At 48.5% G+C, this 19,994-nt stretch overlaps 1 protein-coding gene across 5 annotated transcripts in view; it reads right to left on the bottom strand.

Moving 5' to 3' along the window:
• FLI1 (Fli-1 proto-oncogene, ETS transcription factor) overlaps positions 1-19,994 on the bottom strand; it is an 86,846-nt gene that overhangs the window by 41,787 nt on the left and 25,065 nt on the right. The window contains exons 1-2 of one of the 5 annotated variants that reach the window (XM_053963439.1): positions 944-1,284; positions 692-785 (exon numbers count right to left, since the gene is read on the bottom strand). The exons of 3 other annotated variants lie outside the window; for them this stretch is intronic. In XM_053963439.1, the coding sequence (XP_053819414.1) occupies positions 692-784 (93 nt within the window). In that variant the 5' untranslated portion in view covers position 785; positions 944-1,284. Of the gene's footprint in view, positions 1-691; positions 786-943; positions 1,285-19,994 lie in introns of those variants that run through there. One more of the 5 variants, XM_053963438.1, reaches the window with a different exon arrangement.

Raw genomic sequence — 19,994 nt, 5'->3', positions numbered from 1 at the left:
ACTCACTGATGTCAGGATTCACCCTAGGCAGGGGTTCCCAATGACACATTTTCTGCAGGCTTCTACTTCCTCGCAGTACACAAAGTGTCATGTTTCCTACCTGAGGTGGTGGGTGAACCCCACACTGGGCTGCTGGACCAGCTTAGGGCCCTCTAGACCCAGTCTCAGCTAGGCAGAGACAAGGGAAATGTGTGCAAATTCATCTGTTAAAGATTCTGTATATTTGGGGTTGGAGATTTGCAGTCTAAAAACATCCTCTAAAAACATACACGAAATTGGTTTTTGTTTTAGTGAAATATCTGGGAAAATAACTATAATGACAGTTATCCTGCAAAATCAATGTGAGAGGTTGCTCACAAGATTTTTACTGGCAATTCAGCAGGACTTATGCAGGGGTTGGAGGGCTCTTCGAAATTCAAATGTAGTCTGGAACTCTTAAGTCCAGGCTGCTTGTTCTGCCTAAAGCCATTTTTCTTCAGAAGAAATTTTCTGGTGGGATCTCTCTGGCTGTCCCAAAACCCCCTAAACTTATCAACACTCCACAGAATAACCCTGGACCAAGACCCTGGGGCTACACGAAATACAACTTTACATATACAAGCAAGTACATGCTGCTCTGTGACACAGAGTATGTGGCACAGAACCTCCTCAGATAAGGATCTTCCTTGAAAGACAAAGTGGCTGCTCAGACCTGCCTGCATGCAACTGGTGTTAACTGGGACAGCAATAACCTCACTGGGGTGCTGGGACCGAGCTCTGCCTTGTGCTGCATGAACAGTTTCATCCTGAAAACAGAAGCAGAAATCCAAATGCTCTGGCTGCTCTTGGCAGCTCCTGGGGCAGGAGTGCTTTGAGCTAAACCGGAGCTGGTGGCAGCACAAAGGCTCAGCCCCAGGGGAGCTGAGGCACCCCGGCAGATGAGGAGAGATAGGGCTGGTGACACCTGCTCAGCTCCAGGGGCACAGCACGGCAGTGCTGGTGACATGCAAGGCAGGACGGGTGGCACGGAGCCAGCCCCGCTGCCACCAGCTCAGCCCTCTGCCCACATCCAGCTCACAGAAAAAGCACGGGGCAAGCAGCAGGCAGCCTTTGCTGGTGGGGACCCCTGGATGAGGCCAGGGCTGCCTGGGACTCGGGCTAGCTCTCTTGGAAGGGGCCAGGGCTCGGCCCCAGGCCGTGGGGACGTGCACAGCCCTCCCAGTGCTCACTGTGGGCTCAGCTCCCCACACGGAGCCGGCCAGGCCCAGCCTGCTCAGAGGGGATTGCCTGAGGCACAGAGCAACAGCTTCATGGAACACGGAGCTTCTCTGCCCTGGAATCGAGAGCTGCTCAGTGTTTGGAGACTGGGAAAACACTCCGACGTGTCCAGGTGCCAACACAGCCTGCCCAGACGGGTCACAGCCTGCCAGGTCCCCCCACGGCGCTGCCTCGGCCTGTGGCCTTGGGCCGCCAGCCTGAGGCCGAGACAGGAGCTGTGTGTGCTCCTCTGGCATATGTGTTACGTTATAGTGCCTCTGGGAATGGGCTGGCCTCAGTTTTTCCAGCTTTTAATCACATTCCTGGCATAAATGTTGCTGTGGCAGCTTGCAGCTTGTCCAGCTCCCTGGGCAGCCCAGCCCCAGCCCCTGCAGGGCAGCCCACCAGTGACTGCCCCAAAGGAGGAGCTGGCACACACTCCTGCATCCCCCAGGCAGGAGTCCATGGTGTGCCTCCTATTTATACAGCAGTTTCCAGTTGTAAGAGAGTGAATGATCAGGTTTGCCTCTATTTGGATGAGCCATCTTGAGCCAGGCCCCAGGTGTGAGGGGGACATAGCTGGAGGCACAGTTTGGCTGTGGCCCTGAGGGCAGGAACAGCCAGTCTGACATTCTGTGAGGGCTGAAAGCCACCAATGCTTCAACCAAGTTTTCCTGATCTCCTTGCAAAGGGAGATGACATGCACACTTTAGCAAAGGTTTCACGTAATTAATGAATTGAGCAGGATATTTGAGACAGGAGAAAGGCCAGGGGAACAAGGGCTGGTGAGGTGAGTAGTCAGTGTTCTCACCTCAGGTGTCCCCAATAACTGAGGTTATTCCATGTGTGTGCAATGAGATTTCACTGAACATCAACTTTTAGCTCCCTACAGTTACTTTTCTGGTCATAACCACATTTAAAAAGGCATTGCTAAAGATCAAAGCCTCATCCTCCTCCACAAAGGCTGCCTTAGAAGAGAAGACAGTGCTGAGTACCTGAACCATTGTGCCATGGAGAGATGACTCCACTGCTAGAGATGTGGCTTTCCTTTTGCCCCCTCCCCAAAATGTCACCACTCCTGGTCCTGTGAGAAAATTACTCCTGAAATATTATTGTAAAGAGAATGTTGCCAACACAGACCTGAAGAGCCCAGACCTAATGATGTATAACACCAAAATCTGAGGTCCAGCAGCCTCACACACGGCCCAGGGTTTGCACCAAGGAACAGCCCTGGAGTAGAGATGACTTTGGCACTGCAGTGTTACAAGTCAGCGTTTCTGCTGCCAACATCTCATACGAGCACAGAGATAACATCAGACTTACAAGAAAATGAGTCCAGTATCAAATTCAAAAAGGAGTAGGGTCTGCGCTGATCGTGGGGCAGCACATTAGGGAGGATCGGGCACTGGATTGGAGCGCAGAGTGTTCTCATACCTGCCCTCGATCTTTGGCATCACCTTTAGGGAGCATTCTGCTCTCCCTGCCTTCCCCTCCTCTGTTGCCCTGTACTGTGGGGCCCTGAGCCCTGGCCAGTTCTGCCCCTGGGACACACACAGGAATCCTTTGGACACACTCTCAGATATCCACTCTTCCCTTGCTCCCAATCAATCCAAGAATTGCCTCTGCAGCTTTTCCAGACCACTTTTCCTGAGGTTTGCTCCTGCTATTCCACCTTCCTTACAGGATGTGACTGGGGCAGGGACTCCCCAGAACTCCCCCTAGAAAACTGTAACTATGAACATTTGATTGCCAACAACCACAATCCAGTCTTGTACCCTTCACAATCCACTGAAGTCCTGCTTAGCATTTCCTGGCTGCAGCTGGAGATCCATCATCCCCTGGTGAGTCCAGCAGGATGAGAGCTGTCACTTCAAGGTGCCCTGTTCTTCCCCCTGGTACCCACCTGCAGCACTGCCCACTGTCCCCCACTGTGCTGCTCACAGCATTTCCCCACTGAGCTGCTGCTGGTGGGGCTGGAACATCCCAGCTGCTGGAATCCCTGTCCAGAGCTGGCCCTGCCCCAGGAGGGATGGGATGAGATGCAGGCTGCTGTCACAGAATCATGGAATGGTTTGGCTTGGAAGAGCTTAAAGCTCCTCCTGTTCTACCTCCTGCCAAGGGCAGGGACACCTTCCCCTATCCCAGGCTGCTCCAAACCCCATGCCCTGCTGCAGCAGGGTTAAGATGGCGGTAAACATTTAACACTGTGTCCAAGCCTCTGCAGATCTGAGGATTTCTGTGGGTATAAAAGAGAGGTTTCATTTAATAATTTTAGGGCATCCCACACTGCACGATTTGTCCAGTCTGCACTGGAGACTAGCTTAGAGCACAGAGCAGGACAGTGACCTGGACAGAGAGCCACCCCCTCAGCCCAGGCTGCCTTTTCTTCCCTTTCCGCCCCTTTCCTTCTCTTTCCACCCAGGCTACTCCATCCAAGGGTAGCTTGGCAGCCTTGGAATACACCATAGTTCCTTCACAATTCAAATGAATGGGAAACCACAACGTGGTAACTCATGTTAGGGGGAAACAAAGCAGGAGTAAAAGCAGCAGAAACAGCAAAAACACTGAAAATCACCAAAATCATGCTGAAATTAGCTCAAAATTTGGGCAAAATGATTTGGTAAAACTCCTCAGAAGGAAAAAAATTACATATATCTTTAATCTTTTGGGGGTTATTTTTTTGCTCACTATTCCCATGAAATTTTGTATCAAGTGGGTAAAAGAAGGCTGCTAAAATCAATGCTCTATTATTTTCATCTCAAGATCCCCAAAAAGGATAAAAATATAAATCATTCTTCTGTATTTCACTTCTCAGAAAAGCACTTTCCTTCAGGCACACTTTTATAGGATCTGGACCAAAGACTTTTTTTTCCTCCGTCTAGACTTCACATTAATGGTTTCAGGGCCTATTTTGGTTTGTTTCCAGCCAACTGGGAATAACCAGGTGACAGTTTCTCTTTCCCAGCAAGTTGCTGCATTAAGCATAATGATAAGGAGGCTTAAACCAGGCCTGGAACTGTGGGAAATTCCCAGGAAAAGCCTCTGTGAGGTCTCAGCACAGGCCCAGGAATGGAGGTAGAATTTAAAAAGAACCTGCCCAAATTATCTCTGTGGCCCCTCGACTTCTGGAAAGTATGGTGAAAGCTGAGGCTGGGGGGACCATCCCATCCCCATCACCTGAAATCCTGGAGCGAGCTGCAGCTCTTCCCTTGGAACATGAGCAGCCATGCAAGGAGCAGGAGCAGCCCCGTCAGTCTCCAGCTGGCTCATCCCATCCCTGGGCTGTGGACAGGGAACTCCCCAAGCACTCCTGCCCTCCCCAGTGCTCCCCACCCTGCTGGGACTGACACTGGGACGAGGTGGGACAAAGCACAGCTTCTGGCTGCCCTTCCCAGAGAATTCCCTGGCTTCTGTTCCCTGCCCTGTTCTGCCAACCAGGACACATGAGACAATTCAGGATGAGGTCAAAGTGAAACCTGTCCTGAGTGCTGGAAGCTTTACCTTTGGCATGGCTTGGGCCAGGTTTCTTATCTTGGAGGTGATTTCACTGAATCCCTGGAAATCTGGTATCTGATTAAAGCCAGAGAATGGCTCTGACTGGGAGGGATAGTCCTGAGCTGGAGATTTTCTCGGGAGCCTGAAGTGACACAGAACACAAAAGGATTCACCTCTATGGATTAACCAGCCTGACCCTGCTTAGGCTGAGGACTGTATGATCTCACAAGATCTTTTCCAAGCCATGTCATGTTCCCAGAAAATCAGCCTTGGCCAGGTATTAGCACTCCCGTCAGTCACTTTCCTGTGCTTGTACCTCCACTCCTCTGTGCCCACAGCTTTTCTCCTCCAAAGCTGTACTCCCTACTCACCGAGACTGACACTGTTGGGTGATTGCTTCCCAGGGCTGAGCGCTCAAATCCACCCAGCTCTAGCTCACCTTCCTTTTCATTTCATTTCTTTTTCCCTTCACACTTTTAAAATAATTGCCTTGCTCTGAGCAGATGTGTTTATAAACAGAGACACATGGACCTAACTGGGAACATGCACCCTTCAGTAAATATTATTGTAGCATTTTTATGGTCTTCTCTGCTGAAGAAACAAGGAGGGAAACTGCAAGATGGTTTCAGAGTCTGGCTCACAGTCAAACCCCAAGAATCCTGGAGCACAAATGCAGAAATGCTGTGCTGACCTCAACTCTTCCTGGAGCACCCAGTGCCCAGCCCCTCGCCTTGATGTGCTGCCAGAAGCTCTTCCCAATGGCCAATATTCCATCAGGAGTTTGCAGACTGACCCACCACTTTGTGTCAGGAGAGCTGAGCTCACCCTAAGCTGCATCTGCCATTGCAGTGGTGTCACCTTGTCCCTCAAAGCTGAGCTTCTGAGGGGTATTTTTACTCATGTCAGAAAGTGAGACTGTGACGATCCTGCTGGTTTTGTTTCCAACATACAGAGATAAATTGAAGCTTTCCAATATAAATGATTTGCCCTAGAAAGGAAAACAACAAATGGAGAAACCCAAAAATACTGGGGGTTTGTTATGAGAGAAGGTTTGTCCCATCTCTGGGCTTCCTCTGAGGCTGCCTTGGAAAAGGACAGAAAGCAGAGTCTTAAAAGCATGAATGAATAGATGCAAACCATGAAACCTTATCTTTTCTCTTTGGGTTCCTACTGCCAAAGCACTGGAAACTGTAAAAAGAGCGTTCTCCCAGGAATTCAAGAGGTGGGAGGTGGCAGCTTCGGGAGACACAAATATTTCAGGTTGTGACTCAAGGCTCCAGCAGTGCCCATTCATTATTTTTATTCCACTTTGATACCATTGTCCCAGTTACATTCACAAGCCGGTTCCGTATCCTGTTTTGTTCCCTGACACCATTCCCTGCACAATCGCAGGAAGCCCATCAGGAAGTGGCCATCGCGGGCTGTTTTGTTTCCATCCGCAGAGAACAAAACAAACTCCTGCAGCCCAAGATGACTTATCCCAGACTGAGGAAAAACAACAGCACGAAAGGATCCCAGCAGCATCTCCAGGAGTGAGCACAGCCTGTGCTGCTCCCTGGGCCAGGAGCCTGGAGCACCTCAGCAGCTCTCGAGGGAATGCTCAGCTAAAAGGAACTATAAGGAATAATCCATCACTGACACCTACAGTGCATGGTGAAGCTCTGGACACTCTACATCGGCAAGCACAAGTCCAACACAATCCTGCATCTGAGTCCAAAATGAGATGTGCCCAATGTGAGGGCTTGAGTCTATTGGTGTCCTGAGCCTTGAGCCAGGTTTGGGTTAAATCTGAGCTCAGGTTCTGGGTGCTCAAGACACCCAGAGTGCAAACTCGGGGTTTGAGCCCAGAGCTGAGTTTGGGTTAAATCTGAGCTCAGGTTCTGGGTGCCCAAGACACCCAGACCCCAAACTCGGGGTTTGAGCTCAGAGCAGGTTCCTTGGGCTGGGCCAGGGCCTGCAATACATGGAGCCCAGAGATGAGAGGGGGGAGGTGGTCGAGGACTCACAGGAACCTGTTTGTTCCCCAAGGAGCAGATGCATTCTCCTGATCCAGCACCGGGAGTCTGATCTCTGCCTCTGCACCAGACAAAGGGCTCTGACTAGGATGGACAAGTCCTGATGGAGAGATTCCCAAAAAGCCTGAAGTCACACAAATTACACTTTCATTTACAGGTGTTGGGAGCCACAGTGTTGTAAATCCCTCTCAAATATCATGATTGGCTCAGGTTTGCATTTCCCTGCCTCTGGGCACACTTGGGTGCCCTTGTGCAGCACTCCAGCCTCTGCTGGCTCCTGACCCACACCCCAGCTGCTCTGCTGACCCTGGCAGAGGCGCTGAGGGCTGCCACCCTGCTGGGATGGCATGGATCTGTGTTTTCCTTGTGCACTGAGCCCAGCCCCTGTGGCTCCAGTGAGGGGATTGTTTCTGCCTACGCCTATAGCAAAAGCAGAGATTTTGTGAACAAGCCTGCCCGTAGCATTCCAAGGAAAACAGTTCCGCAGGATCACACGGAGATATTTTCTCTGTCAATCTCCATCAAGATATTTGAACAGGAAAACCCAGTTTACACCAGTGGAAATTCCCAGGGGCTTTTGATTTCTTTACAAAGGAACACTGATGTTTTAACTTTGGTGCAAGAGGAAAGTCCTGGAAGGATTCAGGGACTGCCATCACACCTACTTCTTGGACAAAAAGGCTGAATCCCATCCTGGCATCTGGGCTGGAACCCAAAGTTTACAATGCCATACAAAAAGGAGCTGACAAGGTGCTGTTCCTTCTCCTGATATCAAACATGGCAGAGCAAAGACCACCCCACCAACAGTTCCAGGGAGCTGCAGCAGGGAAAGAGCCTCTTCTGCATAAACGTAGTGAAGCTCTTGCTGAGGACAAACATTCCCACTAAATAAACACGTCCAAGGCCTTCTCTGGTGTTACACCTACAAGGACCAGGCTTGAATCTGCAAGAATCTACAAGAACCAGGCAGTGCATGCTGGCTCCTGGCTCATCCAACAGCAGATGTGAGAGTAAAAATGAAAAAAGCCCTCTTTCACAGCTGTATTAACGTCCCCATGCCTCAGTTTCCCTGTCTGTGTGATGCTGCCCCCCAAAACAGCTGAGATTTTGTAAATCCCTTGTCCTTGGAGAAGGCCGCAGAACAGCCAAGTGTTATCCCAGGGCCAGGATTGATAGACAAAGCAAAACTGACTTTCCTCTGAGACTGAGCAAAAAAACCTCTCCAAAATCTCTTATCAGTGACCATTAACAGAAAGACTGTTGGCTTTATCAGTGTGGTACCGAGAAGGGCTTTGAGCCTGGCTCAGATAAATGAGGCCCCTTAGCACCTCGAAGAGTCCCAGAATCATAGAATGGTCCAAGTCTGTGCCCAGGGACAGTTTTCCATGCCTGGGAGATCCAATGTCTGGTGCAGCAGGGTCCGTGCATGAGCCCCTGGCAGGGATTTTGGATGTTCTGCTGCAGGGAGGGCAGACAAGAGCTGCAGCAGAGGCTCCTGGCGAGTTTGGGAGGGGCTGGGAGCCAGGGCTGCCAGGAGGCAAATCCCAGCTCGGAGCCCACTCAGTGCTGTGACTTTGGCCAGGTCAGTCAGCTCTGTATCCTTCTCCTTCTCTTTCACACTGTCCCCAAGGGCCACTTTGGGGCTGATTCTGCAGGTTTCTGCCATCCCCAGGACCTCTGCTCAGACCTCTATGGGATTCATGTTATGCCTCAGCAGATCCCCACCTGTACAATCAATGTGAGGGGTTTGTCCTGGTTTATTTTGCTGTATTTTAAATGAAAATCATTAGCTCTGAGTTGATAACTGAAATAGGGGCTGTCAATTCTGTCACAGCAATGATCTCAAAAAATAAAGCCACCATCTCAGGGGTGCCCTGCAGACACAGATGAGGCTGGTCCAGTAATTTTGCAGCACAGGAACCAACACAAAGCACCCAAACAGTGCCCCAACTCATTGTGTCAGTGTAACTAAACCAAGACTAAACCACAGGCCACCCCTGAAGCTCTCTCTCCTATAGAGTAGAAGATCTGGCTTTCCTCCCTGCACTTTGGGGTGTTTTCTGAGCAGACTGCAGCGTGTCTTCCTTTTGCTGGAGAGCTTCTTACACTCAGCCTGGGCTCAGTAACACAAATAAGAAGCAGAACCCTCGGCACATCTCCATGTTCTCAGCAGCGCTGATAGCGCTGCTCTTATCTGCAGCAGGGCAAGTCCCCTGAGCTGTGTTGAAAAGCCTTTTATCAGATGTAGTGTAAGGAGAGCTCTCTCTGAGATGTAGCTCTGCAGCTTTGGCAGCAAAGTGGGGCTTCTGAGTGAACCTCCTCTGGTTTTGTTTAGTGTTGGGGTGAGGGAGCAGGACAAGGTCCTGTTTGTGGGGCTGGCAAGACAGGGCTGCTCCTTGGCCTTCCCGAAACAACTCCCCATTCCCTGAGCCAGAGGAAAGCCCTGTCAGAAATGGCTTAACGATCTTCTAATATTTCCCTGCAATTAAAGGGCACATCTGTCTTGCAGACCCTGTCCTCCTTTGCTAAAGCACAGGCATGAACTAAACAGTCTGTGGTGTCGGGCCTGGGGTAACAAAGGGGCCCATTCATAACACAGCACTCGGGCACTTTGTGTGAAGTGAAGGAGAGTTTGCATTTGGAGAATAACCTGTGCTGGAGCGAGCAGGAGACTTCTGCTCTCATAAATCAATCAGCTTTCCCTGCTAATGACCCAGCCTGCCTCCCAACCCTGCCTGCAGTGAGCAGCAGCCACCCTGCAGAGACCCAGCTCTGCCGGCAGGGCTCAAGGCAGAACCTGCTGGCTGTTAAAGCTCTGATTAAAGAGGATTAAAACAATTGGTATCAGCCTGGGTTCTCCGTGGTGCAGAGGAGAAGGGGCTATCTCCGCCCAAGGAATTCCTCCATGGCCTGAGCTGTGCCAGTCCCGGGGCTGGCATTTCACACTGTGCCAGTCCCTGCGGCTGGGCCACGGCCAGGGATGGCCCTGCTCTTGTCTTGGCAGGAGAACGGCAGCACTGCAGAGCAAACCAAAACCCAACCCAACCAGACCAAACTGAACCAGATCAGACCAAACCAAACTGAACCAGACCAAACCAAACCAAACTGAACCAGACCAAACTGAACCAAACTGAACCAGACCAAACTGAACCAAATCAGACCAAACCGAACCAGACCAAACCAAACTGAACCAGACCAAACCAGACCAAACTGAACCGAACCACACCAAACCAAACTGAATCAAACCAGACCAAACCAAATCAAATCAAATCAGACCAAACCAAACTGAACCAGACCAAACCAAACCAAACCAAACTGAATCAGACCAAACCGAACCGAACCGAACTGAACCAAACCAAACCAAACCAAACTGAACCAAACCAAACCAGACCGACCAAAACAAACCAGACCGAACCACACCAGACCAAACCAACAACCAACCATCCCTCAAAGACCCATTCCTGATTTTAGTGTAGCTGAGGGCTTAAACCCAAGAAAATCAATTGAGGCACACCTTGACAGAGACTTAAGCCAAGGCCAGGTTCTGCCCTGGCTGAGAGTGCCAGGCAGTCCCTGCAGGTTAATCCAGGTGCAGTGTTTAACATTCATTTGTAAATGCCTTAGGAATGGGCTCTTAGGGGTTTTTCTCTTTTCTCTTTTCTTAGGGTTTTTTCCCAGCACCTTGGTCATGGGCTGTGTCTCTGTCTCTTAGTGCTCTCCCCCTACAAACAAACAGAGTTCACACCTCAGCATACCTCATTTCCTCAGCTTTCAAGCAAGCAGGAAATGGCCAGGAAGCACCCGCAAGATGGTCCTGTGGTTTCAGTACTACAGTGACATTTGGAAAATGGAGGCTCATTTACCATCTCGCCAGCAAAATTGTTTGTTCAGCTCTAGCCGAAGTTTTCTGTGTAAAATGAGGGGGTAAAAAGGGTGTCAAGGCCATGGGGTAAGGGGTGAAAAAGTCCAGAATGTGGTGGGAGATCCTTGTTGTATCCTGAAAAAATCTGGAGGCTGGGAGAAAATTTTCAATCCTAATGTCCGACAGAAGGTCAAAACAATTATCCAGATAATTCCACCTTAAATTAACCAAAGTTTTTTTTGGATATTCTGAGTGTTTCATTGCAGTTTTAATCTTTTCAGTGTCCTTAAAATATTGCAATTTGTTTCCAACTAAAGTGGAGTTTCAAAGGAAGACTTGAAAAACCTGAGAAGGCACCAAGTAGGGCAGCCTGTCAGAACTCAGCCTTTCCAGGGAACAGGAGGGCTTGGATCCATTTGCATCTTTCTGAGGAAAAGACACCACGTAGGAAAAGGTCAGACTGTATCTCACAGGAGTCTCCTGTATCTGTCCCTGGTACAAACACAGTGAATTCTGTCACAGCCTTTGAGGACAGGGCCAAATTAAGGCTGCCCATGGGAGCTCTGCCTTTGCCTTTGGGGTGATGTGTGATCCAACCTTCCCTGCAACTCTCTCTGTATTTGTGTGCTTTGTGTGAATGCAAGAATGATTCCAACCCACACAAGATCTGTCCTGGAAAACTTCCAATAGCCAAGCAGTTGGAGTCTGTAGACTTTTAATTATATTTTTAATACTTTTTACAAACACTAAAGAAGCAATTGGATGCTTAGAAATAATTTAAGAAAATCTATTTTGTTTTGGCTCTAGCTGATGCCATTTGACTGCACAGGTACCTCAATATCACTAACATTTGGCATTTTGATGTCATGGTGACTCAAACTACATCAGATTCTTATCCTGGTGGGACTATGGAGGTCTCAGAGAGACCAAAGGAAAACTGGATCTTCCTGTGATACCTGGCACAGACTGCTCTGAGCAGCTTTTGCAAACCTGAGCTGAGTTTTCTGGGGGTCTGATTTTCCTCCCAGCCCTCAGCACTCTGGGAGCTCAGTGGGGCCCCTTTAAAGGCACAGGTTCTCCCTGGTTGGGAAGGTCCCACAGGAACATCCAAGGGAAGAAGCAGGAGTGTCTCGTGGCAGGTCTTACAGTCACCTTCCTCATCAGCATCCTCTAGGAGTGAGATTTCAGCAATTCAGCAGTGCCTCCCTGGGAGCTGCCCTGCCTCTTCCTGGAGGTCTCAGGTGAGGGTGATGATGGAATTCCTCTTCCATGGGGGCAACAAAGAGATCCCAAACATTGCTTCAGATGATGTTTATAGAGTTGTCAGTAAAAAAATCAATCTCTCACAAGGAACAAAGCTTTGAAAGGACCTGGGGCTGGGTTGGGGACTTGCTGACAAAACATCTGATGCAGCTACAGTGGGTAAAGCACTTCAGAATTAGAATTGCAGAGTCACAGCGGGGTTTGGGCTGGAAGGTCCTTATAGCCCATCCAGTCCCACCCCTGCCATGAGCGGGGACACCTTCCACTATCCCAGGCTGCTCCAAGCCCTGTCCAACCTGGCCTTGGGCACTGCCAGGGATGTGGGGAGGAATAGGTTGGAAATAGAAGTCAGCTCCCAGGAGAAGCTGGTGGGGCAAAAGCCTCTATTGGTCACATTTTAATTACACAGATAAATTTAGGTTTGGGGAAGCAGAGGCTGTGGAGATCATGGACAGATCTTTTACATATGTAATCACTGATGTAATCACTAATGTAATCACTGATGTTTTACTGTCCCCTTCTCTTTCTTCATGTCATCCCAGACAGAACATGTTTGGGAATGCCAGGGAACCTCAGGGTTAACCAGGGAAACAACCTTTTCAGTGTCATCAAGGAAAAAATGTTGGTGGGATTGTTAAACATGTCAAAATATTGCCTGCCTCTCTCTCACACGCTCAATGTCACCTTTAGGGGCAGATTTCACTCTGCTTTTCTCATCTCTGAACAACTTTTCTGTAACACATAGTCACAGAAGGCCCAAGGACATCACTCACTGGGGGTTACACAGCACAACTGCAGCAAAATCGGGCTGACAGCACAAGGATTTGGGTTCCCAGGGTACTGCCTCAGGTGCTGAGACACAGTGGGACGTGTAAACAAGGGGTTTTCTTCAGGGGCATCTTTGAAGGGAAAAATCTGAATCAGGCAATCAAATACATTTTATCCTTCATTTAAATATTCTCAAATTCTACTCTGTGCCTTCACTCAGCTCATATAAAATAGCATGGAGGTAAAGTCTCAACCAGCCAGAGTAAGGACAGAACATTCTGTCTCTGTTTCATTCATTAGGCTTTTTCTCCCCAGCCTTGCCTGCAATTCCCATTTCCTTGCTTGCCTCTCACAGCAAACAGCTCCATTGCTCACACCCACTCTGCCTCACTGGCTTGCACTCACAGGGAAACTGGTTTACAATGATCTTTTAAAAGAATATTCTGCTTCTGAGCATTCCTGCCTGATTTTGTGGACAGGAGCAAAGGGATCAGTTGGGCCCTGTTTCCTTCCCCAGTGGGGCAGTTCCAGTCTGTCCATGATCTGAAAAATTCCCTTCCCATTTTCTCATATAAATTGAAGGAATAATTTATAATTTCTGTAGTTTCATAAAGACGGATGGATCCTCTGATTAGAACCAACCACAAAGACAGATCCAAGCTTAATAACTCTGGGCAACGTAAATCTGGGTTTGTTTTTCACTTTGGGGAGGAACTTTTAAAGACTCAAACAGCACAGTATCTTCTTTGGATGTGCCCAAGTTATCTTTAATGTATGACCCTAAGTTTTTAGCTCTATTTGGGTAGAAAGCCTAAGCCAAGTATTTATAACCCAGGCTTTCAGCTCATTCTGTTTATCAAAAAGGACATTTCCAAAACTATTAAAAAAAATTAAAAACAAAATTAGTGGTTTGAATGAAACTGCTGAGTTAAAAATTCTGTACTTGCAGGAACTTTCAGTGCAGTCCTCTAAAGACTTAATTCATGCATGAGGATCCAGAGCCCTCCCCTCAGTTTGTTTCCTTTCTCCTTGAGGTATGTCTGTGATTAACAAGCAGATGGGAGTGTGACTTTTGCTTCCATTTTCACTGAAATAACAAATCCACTTAAAACACAAAATTCAGTAAATATCAGGCATAAAACAAGGCAGGAGGCGCTTGCATTTCTGCTTCTCTCAATTCAGGTTTTAATGTGCTCGATTTCCTTTGACAATCAAAATTAAGAATGGGTATAATTTGAAATAACCTGGGATGGAAATATGGATGAAGGTGACAAATTTTTAAGGGAGACCTTAAAAATCATCTTGTTCCACCCCACAGGTGGGGACACCTTCTGCTACTCCAGGTTACTCCAAGCCCCATCCAACCTGGCTTGGGACATTTCCAGGGATGGGAAGTGTATATTGAAGTGTAATTAAGTCATGAAGTGTAATTAATTTGACTGCAATTAAGTGCATATAGACATTCAAGTCAACTCATCTCAATAGCAGGAGTTTGCTGCCCTGAATTCCTTCCATAAAGAACATTCCTGGTTCATTAAGGATGAACATTCAGCTCAGTGGCACAAACCCCAGAGAGGCTGATTTTAAGCAGAAAAGGCTATTTTCAGTGGAGCACAGAGCAGGGGACGTATGAGTGACTGTGTGGATTCAGTCACACCCTCAGCCAGACACAAGCCCTGTGCAAGCTGCAGAAAGAACAACAGGAAATGGCCGGGGGTATTTATAGCAGGATTGTGTTTATCCTGAAGTGATGTTTGCACAGATTATGATGAAGCTTTTCGTGGGAGAGGACACAGCTTGTGTCAGCTGGAGGTTTGCATGCACTTCACCCCGTGTGCTCCTGCCAGAGTCCCTCATCCCCCTCGGCTTTCCTTGGATTTTCCAGCTTTGCTGAGCACCAGGAGTCCCCCCACCCGCCTCTCCCACTGAGCCCTGGTACCACTGGGGATGGCCCAAAACTTGGTTTCTGCAGGTTTGCAAATCCCCCCTGAGGCACCACGAGAGGAAAACAACCCCTCACACGTCGCTGAGTCGCTGAGAAATGCAGGCCCTGCTGCAGTCACACAAAAGTTCTCACATTTTGGGTCCTATTAACAAAGAAACTGATGGCACAAAATGCCTTTTTTCAGAGTTCAGCTCTGCAGCACAGACTCCTCCTTTCCTGCAATTCTCTTGGGGGATCATTTCTGTGTCCTGTATTTTCAGATGGCGTATTGAAACACCTTCCCATTTTTCCCTTTTTCGAGGAAAGGCATCCAGCAAGAAGTAATAATTTTCATTGACAGATCATCTCCATATCCCCAGCCTCACCTTTGCCATCTCTCTCTGGTTGAACATGTAAAGAGACTTTCTAATTCATTCCCATTATCTAAATTTCCCTGAAGAGGCAAAAAAAAAAAAAAACCAAATATGGGAGGTGAAGTAGATAGGGCAGCAACTTAATATCTCTGTGGGGTAAAGAGCCCTCCACCCTCCCACACAGCCTTTGCAAGCACATGTCCATCCCTGCCGAACAGTTTATCTCGGCCACAGATACCGAATGGGGAACGCTAAAATAATCATGATAAAAAGTGGAACTCGAGCAGCAAAGAACCTGCTATTACTTCATTGTCAGAACAGTTCTTCCTTATCTGAGTCACATCTCCTGAGGTTTGTTCAACTCACGAGCGCTCAGCTCATTTCTCTGTTTACACCCCATGATATCTGAAAACCTTGATTAAAAGCAATCAGAAAAATCCATCATATGACATTGAGACCGTTTGCAGCCTGTGACAGTTATTAGCAAATGTTAACCTTTCCTCTGAGAAAACAGAAGGAAATCCTGCTTTAATTTAGGCTTTCAAAGATCATCCCCCTCTATCTCTGCAGTAAATCAGAGCATCTCCACGAGGCCATTGTTTGCAAGTATAATAAGTCCCGGGTTTGTGTGTTTAAAACCAAACAGCGAGAGCAAAGCATCAGGAAGTGCCCGTGAATGGGAGCTGCGGCTCGGGATGGGCGCATTAATTACTGCAATTGAGCCAATGCCCTGTGAATGCCGTGCGAGGCATTATCAGTGCTATTAGTGCTTCATTGGGGCTGCAGGAGCACGGGCAGCTCCCCGGGCTCATTTGCATCCTATTCTGACAGGTGCTGGTCCAGGTGTCCTATTGTCATCCCGAATTAATAAACATGCTCCGACCCCTGCTCCTTTCAGCGTCTGTGGGAGAGAGGCAAGAATAGAGACGGAATGGGCTGCGGAGGGGGCAGAAAAACCTGACCTCATTTCCCAAAAGGCTTTTGCTGGGGCTTTGCCAGGTTTAATTTTGAAGCGATGAGCTCGTACCTGTCAGAGCTCCCATCCCTGCCGGAGTGACGGCTGAGGCAGGACTAACGCTGGCCCCGTGCTCTGCCCCAGGGCTTCTTCCTCCATCCTAGAATTTAGTGGGGCTCGAGGCTCCCCCAGGCGTGTCTGCTTTGGGTCCTCTCAGATCTCCTTTATAAAGTCGTCCTTGTCCACCCCTGACACCCCCAGGTTCTACCTGATCCTCCCTTGCCAGTTCATCACTCACAGACTAAAAAACCCCAAATATGGAAGGTGAAGTAGACTCCTAAAGCCATCCTGCTGTTGGTTTTTACACTTTTATTCATGGCTGGTGCTGATGAGCCTTAGTAGGATGCACATAGCAAGCCATGGGGGGGCTTTCCAGTCCCATGCTTTAATTGAACATAACCTTAATTGAACATGGAATTGTATTTATAACTGGTTTTTCAAAGTTTTTAGGATACCATTTCAAGCTCTTCCCTGCAATCTTAATTTTACTAATAAATTAATAAAATCTTATTAATTTATTAATAAAATTAAGTTAAATAATTAAATTAAGATAATAGAATCTTATTAATTTATTTAATATCACCTATTAAATAAAAGGTGATATTCTTATGCAGTTGGAGCATAATTCAGCTTTTCCAGATGAAAACCAAATCCCACAAGAGCTGGCAGCAGCACTGCCATGTCACCCAACATCCCTCTTTCCATCCTTCTGCAGCAGCCAGTTGGCCCCACACTGTCCCTTTTCTGGCTTCTCTTCTGAGTTCCCTGATTTCCCAGAGCCTCCCTGGCCATGTGGTGTCCAGATCCCATCACCTCTGGCCTGGGCACTCCCATCACACCTGGGCTTTGTGGTGGGACCAGCTCGGTGACAGGGGAGCAGTGGCTGCAGGGGCCTTGGTGGCTGCTGTCACCTGCCTGATGGCTCCCAGCAGCTCCTCACGTTCTTCAGGCTCTGCTGGCAAACAGGGAATGCACTCCAGCCTCATCCCAGGGCTGCCCTCTGTGCCTTTGGTAGGTGCAGAAGTTTCACTGAATCTGCAATGTTACTGTCCATAAAAAACCACAAACTCCAGGCTGTCCTCGTTTCCTTCGTTAAGTTAACAATTGAAGCTCCTGCTGTTAACGTGCAAAGAATATTTCTGAATGTCCTAATATTCCAGAAATTCATCCCACCCTGCCTCACTCCACTGAGGTACAACCAGAGGGAGGAAACCTGGGATTCACAGCCCCTTTCTCAGCTCCTGCACTAACAAATGTCCTTGCCTAGTGAGATAAAAACCACTTTTCTAAAACACGTAAATTCATGCCTAGAAGAGCAGGTGAATGACCTTATCAGAGGACTAGGTCCTTTAGGCTTCAGGTTGCCTGCCTGGCTCACCTTTTTATGTAAACTGGGCATAATTTTCTACAACTTGGGCATCTTTTAATTTACCTTGTGCATCTTTTTATTTAGGATCTGCATCTCTCTATTTAGTTTGTGCATCTTTTTGTATAACTTGTGCATCTTTTCATATAACTTCAGCACCTTTTCATTTGCCTTCTGCATCTTTTTGTTTAGCCTGTGCATCCTTTCTCTCTGAGTGATGAAGTAACAGCCTCCCACACCTGCACTCACTCTTGCACTGCCCCCGTACCCAACCAAGGCTCTGAGCTTGCTCAAAAACCAAAACTCATTTCAAGTGTGTTTTTTTTCACCCCTTTGTCTTTTAAGAATCAGCTTGCCACAAATGGTACTTGCTAAATGACTGTCCAGGCAGACACAAAGGTGCAGCAGAGGAGGAAAGGCCCCGTCAGGTGCTGCAGAAGAGCCCCCAGTTCTATGGAACATTGAGAGACAAGAGCTGTTCCTTGTTATTGCAGCCTCTTGGGAAAATTTGCCTGCCATGTGCCCGGGTGTGATCTGGAAGCAGATTTGCACCTGTCCCAGCAGCCCAAAATCAAACAATGACAGCGCTGAGAGAGCCAAGGCATGGCAAAGGGAGCTGTGCTGTTCTGCTGCTCTCAGGTTCTGGTCACCACATCACCAGAGCACGGGTTTTCTGTGATCCCAGACACCTCACAGCCCTCTCTGCCCCAGAAGAGCAGCCCCTGGCTAATGTGGCCTTTGCATCTCTTATGGTCAGGGCTGGAAGGAGGAGAAGTGCCCTGGGAGGACTGAGCAGGCCATGCCAGCTCCATCCCACGGGGCTCTGGACGCTGTGGGATGCATCCCCTCCTACCTGCTCACCCTGAAGGGCTCGGGCTGCACCTGTCCCACGAGGCCCTGTTACTGCACTGCTTTAGCTTGTAGGGCTGCAGAGCACAGACTGTTTCTCTCTGTGTTTCACAAGCACCAGAACACTTTATGTCCTATAAATAGTTCTTTCCTAGTTTCAAAAGCTGCAGCTCTTGCGTCCAGCTGCTTTGAACTGGATTTCAGAGAGATTTTCTGCTGACATTTCAGGTACCTGCACGTTCTTTATCCAGGGCTTACAAAACTCTTTGTGGAGATTTGTCACTTCTCAGCTTTACCTCAGAAGAGCATTTCCCATTATTATTTTACAATTAAGAAACTCAAGGCACAGAAACCTCTGATGATTTGCTCTGGGTTTCTGGGTAAAGAGAAGGAATAAAGGAAAGGAGATTCCACTTGCAGGGTTTGATTCTACCCAAAGTTGAGAGTTTTTAAAGAGGGCCATGTGAGCTGATTGTTATCTGCTGAGCAGAGCAGATACCAGCTGAGAGATCTCTCCTCCTTATCTTCTCACTAAATAATAGATGTCTGATTAGGATCTCATATGCTAAGAAAACTTTGTCACAGATAATGGCAGGTTTCTGAACATGTTTCTCTTCTAGAAGTATCCTTATCTCTATAACCCTTTAACTGAGTCATAACAGAAGGTGAATATCCAAGGGCAGGTCTTAGACACAATTCCTGGGGAAATTCTCACCTCCCAGCCAAGCATGAGCAACCCTCAAGTTGTGCCTGTGCTTGTGCTGGGCAAATACACCCTGAGGATGGCTTCTATTCCAAACAGCTCAAGGATGGGCAGGCAGAGGATAAACAGGGAATGACAGGCCTGCCTGAGAGTTCAGTGGCTTCTCGAGGCTGCACAAAAAGTCACTGGCAGAGCCAGGGATGAATGTCAAGTGTCCTGGATCATAAATTCATCTTTTGCGACCTTGGCACAGATTGCCCAGAGAAGCTGCGGCTGCCCCATCCCTGGAAGGGTCCAAGGCCAGGCTTGGAACTGGTCTAGCAGAAAGTGTCCCTGCTCACAGTCGGGGGTGGAACAAGGTGATTTTTAAGGTCACTCCCAACCCACCCCATGCAGTGAATCTGGGATATGTGAAATTAGCATTGAGTGAGACTGAGCCATTTTACAGCTGTTTGCTTAACTCCACTTTACCCTGCTGTTTGTACAGGGTGAGAGCACATCCCTTTAATCCCTGAGCTGATGACACTCCAGAGCCCTTTGTTTACTCAGGACATTGCCCATCCACTGAGCCTTGTGTGCACAAGCCCTGCACGTGCCCACCTGTATCCCCCACTGCTGCATTAGCGGGCACCCCAAACACCCAGGCAGAGGGAGAAGAGCCTGGGGAGGATATGAGGCACTGATGGAAACGTGAGGGGACCACAGAGTGGTTCTTGTGTGCTAGGAGAGGCTGTGAAAGCAGAACACACCTTGTGGAGGCTCAGCTCAACCAGAAAGGAGCCCTCGGGACCTAAAAACAGCTGAGGTCATGACCTGGGTAAGAAGAGACCTTGGTGGCACCTGGGACAGTGATCTGTCAGGACTTGGAGGGATTTCTCTGCACAGCCAGCTCCCTCTCTGCTCCTCTGCTACCCTGTTCCATCCACATTTCCCCTCTCTGCTGAGTGCCCACACCTTCCACACCCCATGTTTGCAAAGGTTTGCCTGGCCACCGGAGCTCCCCCAGCCTGGCACAGAGCTGCACGTGGTGAGCAAAGGGCTGCTCACAAGGGGGAGTTTCTGTGGCTTAGGGTTATGTTAATTAATGAATTCTTTTTTATTTTTGGAAGCCTACAGCTGTTAGT

Source organism: Vidua chalybeata, chromosome 23, assembly GCF_026979565.1.
Source record: "Vidua chalybeata isolate OUT-0048 chromosome 23, bVidCha1 merged haplotype, whole genome shotgun sequence".
NCBI lineage: Eukaryota > Metazoa > Chordata > Aves > Passeriformes > Viduidae > Vidua > Vidua chalybeata.
This window is presented reverse-complemented; position numbering and strand designations above follow the sequence as displayed.